A 12,779-nucleotide genomic window follows, 5' to 3' on the forward strand; every position below is an offset into this window, starting at 1 on the left:
TTGAGTTACTATTTTATGATTTTTTTTATACTAACTAATGAAAGCACATTTTTTTTAATATTTTTTAATTATTTTAAAATAAATTTATTTAAAAGAAACTTGTAGACTTTTTATTTTAGAAAACATCGAAAAAGTATTTTCAATTATGAAAAACTAACTTTTAAAACAATGTTTTAAAAATGTTTCCCCCCTATCCTTATAGTTTTAGGACAAGAAAAATGGTCAAAATTTTTTATTAAAAATTAAAAAAAAAATAAAACATCTAGAAACAATTTTTTTTATTTTTCCGACAATGAAATGCATGAAAATTAAAATGAATAGGAAGGGGGTTGGGGCTTGATAGTCCACAAGATGAAAAAGTCAAAACAGCACAGGGAATAGTTTGGAGGACGAAGAACCGAACTCGCGCTTTTCCCACTAATTCTATATAATATTATTTTTTTATATATAGTTTTTAGCAAACATTTATTCCTTCCTTCTAAGTGCTATTAATTCTCATCTTCCACTTCCCAAAAAAAGGGGGAAAAACAGTGTTGAAAAGGTTTAGATTTCTGAGCTTCGCATGTTTCTTTTTCTTTTTCCCTTTTAATTCGATGGAATTTTAGTTGCAGACGATATCTTTAAATTTTTTATTTTTTTTTTATTTTCTGGTTTTTTAGGGTTTGAATCTGCGAAGAAGATCAACAGACGGAAGCAGATTCTTGATATCTACACATAAAGGTAGGGGTTCTGTTATATCGTATTGGTTTTCAGTTGTTTTCGGATCTGTTATTTTGCTTTTCCTCCATTTTGTTTTTATTTTTATTTTTGTTTTTTCATATGTTGTGTTTGAGGTTTTGTCGGAACTGATAATTAGGGTTTTATTAGTATCATAATTTCATTATTATTACTAGGTTATTTTTATTTGTTAAAATTTTGCCGATGTAATCTGCTCTGATACTTGAATTCGGGTTTAATGATTATGTTTTTCATCTGTTTGTTAGTGAGTTGCATGGTGATGGTATGATGATGGTAAAGTTTCACAGAATGAATGAAGAGGTCTTATAATGAGTGGATTGTATTAATTTGGGGAATTAGGTCAAGTAGGGTTTGGCTAACTCAGCTCCATCTTTATTGCTCTAGTCAAAAATTTTGTAATGTTTGTAAATATATAAGTTTAGGTCGTTCTTGTCGGCTATATTTGCATGGCTATATTTGCATGATGATAGGTCATGCAGGTAAGGCTATGCCAAATGCTCTGATGATATATTTTGACATGTTTTGAAGGTTCCCTTGTTCTATTATGCTGCAATTTGTGTGTGAAAATCGATCCAAGTTCAGACATGGTAACCATGTTTCAAGATAGTTGGACCGTGGTGTTGTCGAGTTGTAGTTTCCTGATGTCCACAGCATTGCATATATACATGTTGCTTTGATTGGATGTTTTTGTTTGGTTGGTGAAGTGGGTTATCGTGGTAGTAATCTGTTCAATTCTAAGACGTACCCTGAGGTTTTGCTGATATTTTTAATGATGGTATCTTCGAAGATGGGAGCAAAATTAAAGATTCTGCAAATTAGCAATCATGTGGTTGACTTGCTGGTATTATTAGTTGTATAAATGTACAAAATTATCTGACTTTAATTTTACAACGTAAGCCACTTTCTTTGATGGATTTGCTTGTGTATAGAAAACAAATAGACAAACCTTTGTCTAGATATAGTTAATGTGCATTTCTACCTAGAAACTCAAAGATGATTGCCTTCATTGTTATCCTAGGAAGGCACATGTGTAGTTCTGAACAATAATGGAAATTTGCCTCTAGTAGATGTTTGCCTAAAATAGATAGGAGAGAGACAAAGACAGAGATGTAGCAGATTGGGAACAATTTCTTGCATGCCTTGTGTGATTCTAACCTATTACCGCTTTTTCAAAGGTGAAGCTGAATGCAATTCCTGCTTTTCCCTTGTTTGAGGAAAAAAGTTACAGGCTGTGAAAGAAGGATTAACTCATCACCACCAATTTATTTGAGCTCACGAATGTAGCTGGAATGCCCCTTTTCCCTTATATTATAAAACTTCTTTTATGTATGAAAAACTAGTTATTCAAACTCATCTCAAGTTAGTTCCAGGTATTGTTTTGTTTTACTTGCAGTTCTGTCACAAGAACCACGAGTTGACAGAATCATGGTTGTAGGGTGAGCATCTCGCAGTTAATATGGTCCTGCAACTAAAACTAGAGCCTTGTTATGTATTGCTTGGTCACCTTGTCCTGTTTAACTTGTTCAATATAAGGAACACTAGAGACTATCTATTTTGATGTTTTAAGTGGTTCTCAATTGGTTTAAGCTTTTCTCCCCTGCCCTCCACCCTCAATAACAAGGGTAACATAATGGGCAAGGAGATAAAGGAGCACAATCATGTCCATTTAGAGAGAACTCAATTTTTAATATAAGATTTGATCTTGAAAATATGCAGTTATGCCCTTAATTTGAGGGGTGGTTATCTATTCGGCTAAGAGCACTTGTCAAGTGGCATTTCCAATGAGAATGATGAGTGGTTAGGTATAAAGAATTGATGCCAGCATTCCAAATTGTTGGTGCTGGAGTGGCAATTTAGAGTAATAAAGCCATATTTCTGCATTCTAGCATTTGGTTTCTGTCAGGAAAGTGGTTGTTAAATTCTAGCTATATATATAGCATTGGATCAGTTTAATTTAGTTATACCATCTCTTAGCAGCTACCCCCTTTCCTTTTTGTTGTTGAAAATTCTTCCAAATTCTATATTGCTCTTGTAAAAGTTTTTAACTGTATGCTTTTCATGTGTCGCCTTTTCTTTTGCTTGTTTGTATCTGCAGGTAAAGTTTTAAAGCAAAGATTTTGTTTAAAGCCTACCTTGCCTGAATGGATCAGCCAGGGCATGGGCAGCCCCCGGCAATGGGCATGGTTGGTAGTGCAGCTCAAATGCCATATGGTATCCCTCCATTTCAACCTAACCAAATGGTTGGGACCTCTGGACCTGGAACGGTTGGATCAATTCAATCTCCTACTCAGCCAGCAGGTATCTCTTCTCCAGCTCAGCTGGCACAACACCAACTTGCTTATCAGCACATTCACCAGCAGCAGCAACAGCAGCTGCAGCAACAACTCCAGAACTTTTGGCAAAATCAGTACCAAGAAATTGAGCAGACTACTGATTTTAAAAACCATAGTTTGCCATTGGCTAGGATCAAGAAGATTATGAAGGCAGATGAAGATGTAAGGATGATATCGGCAGAGGCCCCGGTCATCTTTGCCAGGGCATGTGAGATGTTCATTCTTGAGTTGACACTACGATCATGGAATCACACAGAGGAGAACAAAAGGAGGACACTTCAAAAGAATGACATTGCGGCTGCAATCACAAGGACTGATATATTTGATTTCTTAGTTGATATTGTCCCACGTGAGGATTTAAAAGATGAGGTACTAGCATCAATCCCAAGAGGGGGACCACTTCCAGTTGGAGGTCCTGCTGAGGGTCTCCCTTACTTTTATATGCAACCTCAGCATGGTCCACAGGTTGGAGCTCCAGGAATGGTTATGGGTAAGACTGTGATGGATCAAGGTCTTTATGGCCAACAGCCTCGCCCTTATGTTGCTCAGCAGATGTGGCCACAGCAGCAGCAACAGCAGCCACCTGCAGATTCTTGAGCAAAGAGGAGATTTGCTAGAGCAGAAGCAAGAACAATGTGAGTGAGTTTATCATGGTTTATTGAAAGTTGAAGTGTTAGTGCTTATTTTTATTTTGTCATGAATAAGCTTTCATGGTTTATCTCCACTTATTAGTTCATTGCAATGTTGTATGTTTGGTACTGGTATTAAAATTTTGTTTTCTTCTAACATTTTTCTTAATCCTGTCAAAGATGTGGATTCTGGGCTGTTCATAATTGAATTGCATAATTCTTTACCAGTGAGGGTGTGGTAGTCATTTCCTTGTCAAGTCAGTTCTCTTACCTTGGTGTTAACAATGCTTCGGAGTCCTTAAAAGTTAGTAAAATGTCATGTTGAGGTGGTTGATTTTATGTGCTAGTCAAAATTTTACACTGAAGGTCAAAAATGAAAAGACATATTTTATACGAGGTTGCAGAATGTGGATTTATAGTGGAATATGATTCAGAAGCATGATGTAGATGGGTTTTGTTAGATTTTTTTAATCTTCCCTCTTGAAATAGTTCTTCTTTATGTAATTTTCATGACAGTTCTCTTTTTGACCTTCTATTCACCGAGAACTCTGTGATTGCCTTCTGCAGAAGTGTCAGGGAAGAAGATGTCTTACTAGTATCGAAATGAACAGGAGAAATACATGAACAAGAGAAGCACCAAAGTGATTGCAAAGACGGAATATGTGGGCTGCACAAATTAATATTGATAAAGAAAATATTATTACCTCTGGATAGTGAGGATTAGCTTTATCTATAGAATGAATGTTTTATTTTGTTGAAAGATTTAGTGCTTAAAACTTAGTTAATATGGACGGCTTATTATCAAGTTACTAGTGCAGGGTCTACTTGTAATGTATTTGCTATACTATGATTCTCAGGTCATGCAAATCAAAGTAGCTGAATTTGACCTTATGACCCAACTAAGTGTTGTGGAACCCAGGTGATGATGCTTTGCCTACATGTGCAACTTGCTTTCAATCTTCCAATTGTTGACGTGAATATATTGTCGATCGAGTGTTGTTACAACCAAAATTCAATTACAAGTATTAAGTATTGTGCTGGGTAGGTTCAGGTTTTCAATTGGTGGCTTCACAATAGGCAAATTTCCAACAGCATTGGATGCCATTAGAGATTCTGGGTGTGGCCTCGGCTTTCACTGGTCCCCCTGTTAACTCGCTAGACCTAAAGTTTAGTTTTGGATTTCCTATTGAGCCTCTTTCACTACATTTCAGACAGACATGGCTGGTTGAAACTCATAAGAGAATGCATAATTTCGAGGTAGAGAAAGGAATGAAATCATGAACAAAAGAAAACAAATGGAATCAGCATGAAAGAGAGCAATCCAGGTTTTTCCCAAATGACGTTTCTAACGCTAGCATGCTTAAACTAACATGCTCTATAAATTTCTGTAAAATAAAAAATATTGAGATACCTATAAATTTCTATAAGATCAAAAATCAAGAATATCCACGCAAAATATCGCTATTCTATTCTTTCATATGAACAAAATCCTGCCATCTTCTAGCTGATTTCCCGAGAAAATTTTGAGTCACCAAGGGGTGAAACTAAATCAAATTCTTGAAACCATGACCAGACAATTTATACAACAAATGCTTCAGCAAATCCTAAGGAGGTCTTGGTCCCCGTTGTCAATTCAATCCCCAAGAAAATAAAATGAAACTCAATACTGGTCCATAACTTTTCCAGCAAATCAGTGCATAGAAAATGAACCGTTCCTTGCAGGTCTATCCACTCTTTACCATTTATAAACTTGGAATCAAAACATCAATAAAATTGTCCTTTATTGGTAAATTTATAGAAGCAGCAGCAGCCTGACCATAGCAAAAGTTTTCTCAGCTGTATCCACTCTATCAAACTCAACAGATCACTTGGCTGGACAAATATCCTCCAAACTGCAGCGGATAAAGCAATTAGTGTCTTAAGCCCAGTCTGGAATAGTGTTTTAACTTTTGTTCTTAAAATTAACTACCATTATGATATAATTGAATTTTATAATTGACAAGTCAACTGAATTTTAAATGTCTCTATTAAAGATAAGGATACTTATTATATTTTTAAATAAATTAAATAAATAAAAATATGTTTCTGGTGTCCTTAGTCCTTACCTCGATTTCCAAACACCCTTTAACAGTTATGTTTGACAGTTACTTTTATTGTTTGAAAAGCTCTCCCAAGCAGGGCTTTAATCATTTTTGTTCACTATACAAAATTTATGAGCATAATAGAATTCAATACCTTCTTCCCAAGCACTCAATGATATCACCGGTAAGGGTAGATCTTTTCTTATTCTCAAAGGCAAGTGATGCAGCCTTCCTCATTAAAGCAGACCCTGCAATGCTCCCCAGCACCGTTGGACTCTTCGGACTTTTTAACAATTGCAAAATTGAGAGAAACAAACCATTGTACATTTGTCAAGCGTGGGGCATGAACGAACACAAATATCCAAAAACCTCAAGCAACCCTATGAGCAAAAGTAAGGAAATTAAGAGATTCCAAGAAAATCATATAACCTGATATTCAAATCCCCTTCAGCAATGATTCGTTGTCGCGCCCATGATAAGAATACTGCAACACTGGCACCAACAAAAGAGAAATTTTCTATTATAAAAATGCCAGTCTGAGTAAAGCACTTCTAGACTTCTCTAGGATAGAAGAATCAATTTCTGTTGTTCATTGTCAAATAGCTAAGTTTTAAACATCCAGTTGCAGGGACCATTGCACTTGCACAAAGAAAACAACATAAATGAACCTAAATGTCAACTAAGTGCATAGACACAAGTGATGCACATGATCCTTGTGATTGAATAATTTAGCAGTGGCATTCACCCTTACATTTGTTAATTTACTGTTTTAACTTTGAATTTAAATTTGTAATGATTTTTCTACCAGGTTTTCCAAGGAGAATAAAAGAACAATCGGTGTGAATAACCTAAAAATAAAAAAATCAAACTACTAACATAGAATTATAGACAAAGAGACTACATGAATAGAATAGAAAAAGCATAAAGAAATAATGTATTGTAATTAAAAGAAAATGGAATTTAAGGATGGAATAAAGAAGAAAATAACCTAGGAAACTCCAACATTTAAATAAGAAAAAGGGAGAATTCAGTCTGACAAATGTACAACATTTAACACTAATAAGAACAGGAGCCATCTAAACATCAGGGCACCTTTTCTCTTTCACAGAATATGTTGATGAGGACCTAAATAATCACTTACCTTCCAGAAAGTATATCACCCTGGCCGCCACAGCGTCGAGGAGAACCATAGATGCCTACTGAATTGACTGCACAAAGTATGGAGTATTAGAACCAGATGGGGTTCATGGCTCCCACAAAAGAAAGAAAAAGCCAGTTAATTTTGTTCATGAAGTGGGATAGGCCAACCAAAATAATATTTTGTTAAGAGAATACTAAATATGCATAACTAATAAAAATTATTAGATCTGGATAAATGTTCAATTTGATTTCCAATACACACCCACACCCCCCCACCCCACCATACATGCTACACCAAGTCATGGGCAAGAGACCAGGGTGGTTCCACATTCTTTTTCAGCTAAACTCAACCTGGAGATCAATCCAAACTGACGGAGCTTCAAAGTCAACCAGTTCAACTGGCTGCTTAGATTGAAGTTCACAAATAATGGAAGATAGGATAACTAAAAGATGGGCATGATCCAGTAAAGTCATTTTATCATGTCAGTAATTGATCAGTGTGAGTACCATAACCATCCAATCCATAAAGTTGCAGTGTCCCATATAAATGAACCATTCAGCATACACTCTCTATCCTATATTGCTACCATTAATTTTTGGAAATGCAGAATATTTGCAACCATTGTAATATCAGACATATTTGGTTGTAATAGGTCTCCAGGAATAGATCAACTTGCAGTTCCTACTGCCTAGGCACATGTCACGTGTACTGCACCACCACTGGCAGAGTAGATATTTAATTTCTTGAAGGTGTACTAAAAATTTCCAGCCCATAAATAGTATGATAGACAGATGCAACAAAGAACTTTGCCAAAGAAAACATCTGCAAACCAATTCATCACCATTTCAAAAAACTAGCAAAAGCTGAACCACACATAAGAAACATAATTACACATCTAATTCTATACCTGTTTCACCATCACTGATGAGATCAGATTTTCCTTTCCGTAGGATAGTTACACCACCAATCCTGAACAAGAATAGAATCTATCTATTACAATATTCATTTACAAATAAGTATATGATACCAAGGGAATTATGTGTGTACTCATACACACGCACACGAACAATAGACAGGCCAAAAAACTATGTATATTACCTATGAAACTGTACACACACACACACACACACACAAACGATAGACAGGCCAAAAAACTATGTATATTACCTATGCAACTATGTACAGTTCAATATGGAAATATGAGAAATTGTACATGGTCCATATTATATTGACACAACTCAATAACAAGAATGTAGAAGGATGTAAATCCAAGCATGTAGTCTGCCAATCTAATATGTGCCTTTTATATGGTGCAAAACCATGTAAAAGGTATGAACCACACATTGCACATGTGATGCCCATGAGACATGAACCATGGTGGAATTTTGGGGCAGTAATTGTACCAACCTTAGCTGTTTCTGTTTTGTCATTCTATATCCTCATCAGTTCTTATATTTAAAACGTGGACCACAAACAATTTTAGAAGTTCATCATGACCAACCATAAGATTTCCTAAATAATAGTATAGTCTTGAAAAGAGAGGAATGGAAAGATAAAAATCTACAATGATGAGAATCCATCTTTCTGACACGGACCAAACTATTTTAAAATCCACTAGACAATGGCCACCAACAAGGTGACATATAAGCCAAAATAGTGTCAATATTGGGTCCTTCCAGATGGTCCAGTAAAATGCAAGGATTGACATGACTGATTTCTATATATTAATCCCTTCGGAGCAACAGTTCTCCCATATTGCAATGCATCATAGTTCCATAACAATGAATGCCACATTGGAAATACAAATTAACCAATAGTGTGGCTCAAAAACGCTACATTAACTTAAAAGGATGTAAAAGGAATTTTTACCCTTTGGCGAGAGAGAGTAATTGCTCAGCAGCATCTTGATCACCTACTTCACAGTTTAGCACCTTCTGAACAAGGCGCTTATATTCATTCACATTTGGGGTTAAGACTGCTAAGGGATAACCACTAACCAGATCAAGACTGTTTGTAACAAGAAAGAGTCCATCCTGAAAGACCCATATCATCAAGCAAAAGGTCAAAGATCAACGAAAGTAATAATATAGAGTACACAAAGATGCAATATTGAAGTAGTGTATACACTAACAAAACAACAGAGCTACAATACATACCCCATCTATAACAATTGGGACATTTGACTGTCTTGCATGCTTCATGATTTCGCTAACACAGCCCTGGACATGTTATGCAAGCATTAGAAAGGATGACAATTGACAAAAATACGCTGTATATACCACAAAATGGGTGAAAAAAAAGGGCTTTCAAGGCACTCAAATGACATCAGAACCCTTGCATGCACCGATGCATGAGGAAAGGACTCCATTAGTTCTAACATTTCAAAACTTAATAGACATTAGTTATATGCTTAGCTAAAGCTAAGGAAATCCCTTGAGGCTAGCCATTACGTCAAATAAGTTGTTAGATGTCATGGTCTTCATGCATGAACCAAATCTAGGCATTTGGTTGAAACATAATGAAAGGCTCTAGCCATGGAATTGAAACTAAAAGTAACACCTTCTTCTGTTCACTTTAGTATCTTTTGAATGAAAAAGGGAAGTACTTTATCCTTTATGCTTAAAATTTATCCTGGAATGCCTTAAAAATGGTTTTGAGTCACTGCTTAGCTGAAATCAACACTAATGGCAGAAAATTTATCACCCCCTAAATTTTTCTCTATGAGATGGTTGAATCATTCATAAAAAGGTATGTGCTAGTAAACGTGTGTGCACAGACACATGTTTGTCTCATACCTCAAGTGGTCGAAACATATCAATACTCATCTTTGTCTTTGAGATATTTGTTAGTTCATAACTCTCTTTCAGAACCTTATACATGGATTATGGACACATCTCAAGCATTGCAGAGTCAAGAGGTGTACAAATAATTTGAAGTCATAAGGAAATAGAGAATTACATTATTCAACCTGCAAAGGTAAATTTAGGGACCAAAGCATTAGATTAAAAGAAGCACACCAGGAGAAAGGGGTCCCTTCCAAGGCCTGGACCAACGACTAGGCAATCAAATCTTTCCATCCACTTAACAACCTCTGTGAGAACCTTCTCTGAGATTGCTTTTTTGTCCTCCTCTCTGAAAATATAGTTTTCACAAGAATAAGCATAGCATTCAATAATAAAACAAATATATGTTGAAGGGAAAAGCAAACTAGTTAAAGAATTCACCTAACACTATAAGATTCTTCTAAAAGGGGGTGCACAATTAACTCAGGGCTGTAGCTTTTTATGACTGGAGCAGCATCTTTAGTGCAGAACACATGAGATAAATCTGCACCCTGTGGGAGGTAAAAATAAAAACAAGTCCATTCAAACTGGTGGATCATGAGTGTGATTGAAATCACAAACAATTTTCTTTGAGAGACTATGCACTTGGAAGTAACAAAACCAAGGAAGAAAAACCGTAAAATCAAGAAAAGAAGGGGCAGAGCACTAACAATTTTTAAAGCTGAGATAGCAGAGAAGTATGGGGCACCTGTATATTCACGACAGCCGCCAATAACAGCTATTTTTCCTGAGTAACAAATAGTACTTAGTGGGGATTCATAACAGAGAACTATATACTTATTTGTACAGAAAACAAACAGATCACGGTGGACAATCTTAATTCTGTATCAAGAATGGAGCAAGTCATTGTCATCCCAAATGGATGGTAGATAATAGATCAAATTATATGAACTCTGGAGCATCTCTTTATTTCAGCAATTGCATCTGTTGCTCCTAAAATAATAAAATCATTCTTTAGGCTTCATCCAAATAATCATATAGGCTAGACATATTGCCAAGTCCCAGTATCATATCGAGTTCAATGACTATCACTACTATCACTTCTATCTTTTTTTCTATAAATTTTCTTAAATTAGCATGCAATTTTCACATATTTATTCTTGCATACCTTGGGAGTTTTACCATAAAGATATTCGGTCATGTTGTTTAACCAAGTTTCACCCACATAAGCCGACAGTATCATTCACATAGCTTTGCAGCATGAAATATATAAGAACCTACTCGGCCACAGCCCAGATTCACTATTAGGTTAATCCATCAGAACAACTTCATTTAAACCACCAGCCATTGGATTTAAATATCAAGTCGCCCCAAATCCAATTTAGTGCTACTAGTTCACCATTGCCCATTAAAAATAAAACACTGATAGAGAAAAAAAAAATGCTCAAGTCTTCATTTCTGTTATGTATTAACAAAAAATTTCTCAGGAATCCTACGAAAGTTTCATCATGTTTTCACAATTAACTGCAAAAAATATGACTTGATGACTCGAAATTGATTTATTTAAAAAAAGAACAGAACCAAATTTCATTTGCGTCTATAATTTCCATTTTCTTCGAAAAAGACATATATGATACACTGATCAATCATAAAAAGAAGATGAAAATGGCGAAAAGAACAAAGAATAATCGTAATCCTAATCATAATAAATAAATAAACATGATGAGCTTACCAGCCTGGCCTTTGTGCCTAGCCAAGTCAAGTGTGGGAGTGATTGCTCTCAAAATGTTTTCAGCATCCGCCTCTAAAGCCATTGTTCTTGGTATAGATTTGCGATAGAATTGTTGGCTTTGACCTCCAACTCCAAGGCACCTTATCAAAAACTCCTGTCTTCTGAAAACAGCCGACGAAGCCAACATACGATTGTTTGGGCTATGCAAAAGACTCACGCCATTTTTTATTATCATGAGCTAGTGACACCACCGCTCTCGTTGACTAAACCTGACAATGATTCAGAAAGCTTCAATTTACCCACCATTTTCCTAAATCTTCCCAAATTGAGTGAAAATTTGAAAGCGAGTTGTTGATGAAACCTCGAATGGTGATGGAATCGCGAGCGAATTGTCGAAGGAGGAGATTGAGCTTCTACCGAGTTGAATCGGCCAGGCTTGGTCGGTTCTGAAATGCGACCGAGTTATCGGCGTGTACTGCTGAGGAGTACATTTGCCTTTTGAGAATTTCCAAACCGGTTCACCGCTCACCCAGAGTGCAATGATAGCGGCTTAGCGAGTTAGCGCGACCCACCGATAATCATTTTTAATCTCCGAGTTGCATTTGTATTAAATTTTTGGGTTAATTTCATTCCAGACCCTCAGAGTTCGTCTAAATATATTTTGAAATTTTATCAAATTCCCACTATGTTCTTTCATTTTTTATTTTCACTTATTTTCTGTAACGCTGCTGACTCAAAATAAGGAAAATATATAATAAAATTTCAAACTATATTTAACCAAGGTCTCAATAAAATCAACCTTAAATTTTTTTAATTTTAACTTAATTTGGGTTGGACATGGACAACTTGAGTTTAACCCGAAACCAATTTAGCACTTATTATGTATATTATCTTTTCTTTTCTTTTTTTAATATATATAAATTATAATTATATTAAATATTTTAAATTTTTTAAAATAGATATACGATTTTAAATTTTTTGGTTAATTTCATTTCAATCCCTCAACTTTCGTCTACACCTCGATAAATTTGAAATTTTATTAAATATATCTCTTATTCTTTTCATTTTTCATTTTCACTCACTCCTTTTTTCGATTGTCACTCAAAATAAGGGAGATATATAATAAAATTTCAAATCTTTGGGAGTTAAATGTATTTAACCAAAAACTCTGGAAAAGTAAATGAAATTAACTTTAAAATTTTTTAATTTGAACTTAATTTGGGTTGAACATGGATCAATCTCTAAACAACTTGAGTTTAAGCCAATCCAATTTAGCACTTATTATGTATATTATTTTATAAAAAAATATTAAATTATAATTATATTATATTTAAAAAAAAAT

The 12,779-nt window shown here is 35.2% G+C and overlaps 2 protein-coding genes across 2 annotated transcripts; one reads left to right on the forward strand and one right to left on the reverse strand.

Moving 5' to 3' along the window:
• Nucleotides 1-325: 325 nt before the first annotated feature.
• Nucleotides 326-4,599, forward strand: LOC100266507 (nuclear transcription factor Y subunit C-3). Its single transcript, XM_002280705.5, has 4 exons — nt 326-541; nt 660-720; nt 2,834-3,706; nt 4,268-4,599. The coding sequence occupies exon 3, from the start codon at nt 2,880-2,882 to the stop codon at nt 3,666-3,668; it is 789 nt and encodes a 262-aa protein (XP_002280741.1). The 5' UTR covers nt 326-541; nt 660-720; nt 2,834-2,879; the 3' UTR covers nt 3,669-3,706; nt 4,268-4,599.
• A 546-nt stretch (nt 4,600-5,145) lies between these two features.
• LOC100244161 (ATP-dependent (S)-NAD(P)H-hydrate dehydratase) lies at nt 5,146-12,054 on the reverse strand. The gene is made up of 12 exons (XM_010651565.3): nt 11,799-12,054; nt 11,438-11,706; nt 10,416-10,492; nt 10,147-10,256; nt 9,940-10,054; nt 9,079-9,141; nt 8,792-8,955; nt 7,830-7,891; nt 6,923-6,989; nt 6,211-6,273; nt 5,936-6,064; nt 5,146-5,592 (listed from the first exon to the last, which is right to left on the reverse strand). Exons 2-12 carry the CDS (start codon nt 11,670-11,672, stop codon nt 5,565-5,567), a joined length of 1,113 nt encoding a protein of 370 aa, XP_010649867.1. The 5' UTR covers nt 11,673-11,706; nt 11,799-12,054; the 3' UTR covers nt 5,146-5,564.
• Nucleotides 12,055-12,779: the final 725 nt, after the last annotated feature.

Source organism: Vitis vinifera, chromosome 5, assembly GCF_030704535.1.
Source record: "Vitis vinifera cultivar Pinot Noir 40024 chromosome 5, ASM3070453v1".
Classification (NCBI taxonomy): Eukaryota; Viridiplantae; Streptophyta; class Magnoliopsida; order Vitales; family Vitaceae; genus Vitis; species Vitis vinifera.

Coding starts and splice junctions, on each gene's coding strand:
- LOC100266507 (XM_002280705.5), top strand. CDS start 2,880: ATGGATCAGCCAGGGCATGGGCAGCCCCCGGCAATGGGCATGGTTGGT.
- LOC100244161 (XM_010651565.3), bottom strand. CDS start 11,672: ATGATAATAAAAAATGGCGTGAGTCTTTTGCATAGCCCAAACAATCGT. Junction 6,274..6,922: donor GGTGATATACTTTCTGGAAG/GTAAGTGATTAT, acceptor TGTTGGTGCCAG/TGTTGCAGTATTCTTATCAT. Junction 5,593..5,935: donor ATTGAGTGCTTGGGAAGAAG/GTATTGAATTCT, acceptor TATCCGCTGCAG/TTTGGAGGATATTTGTCCAG.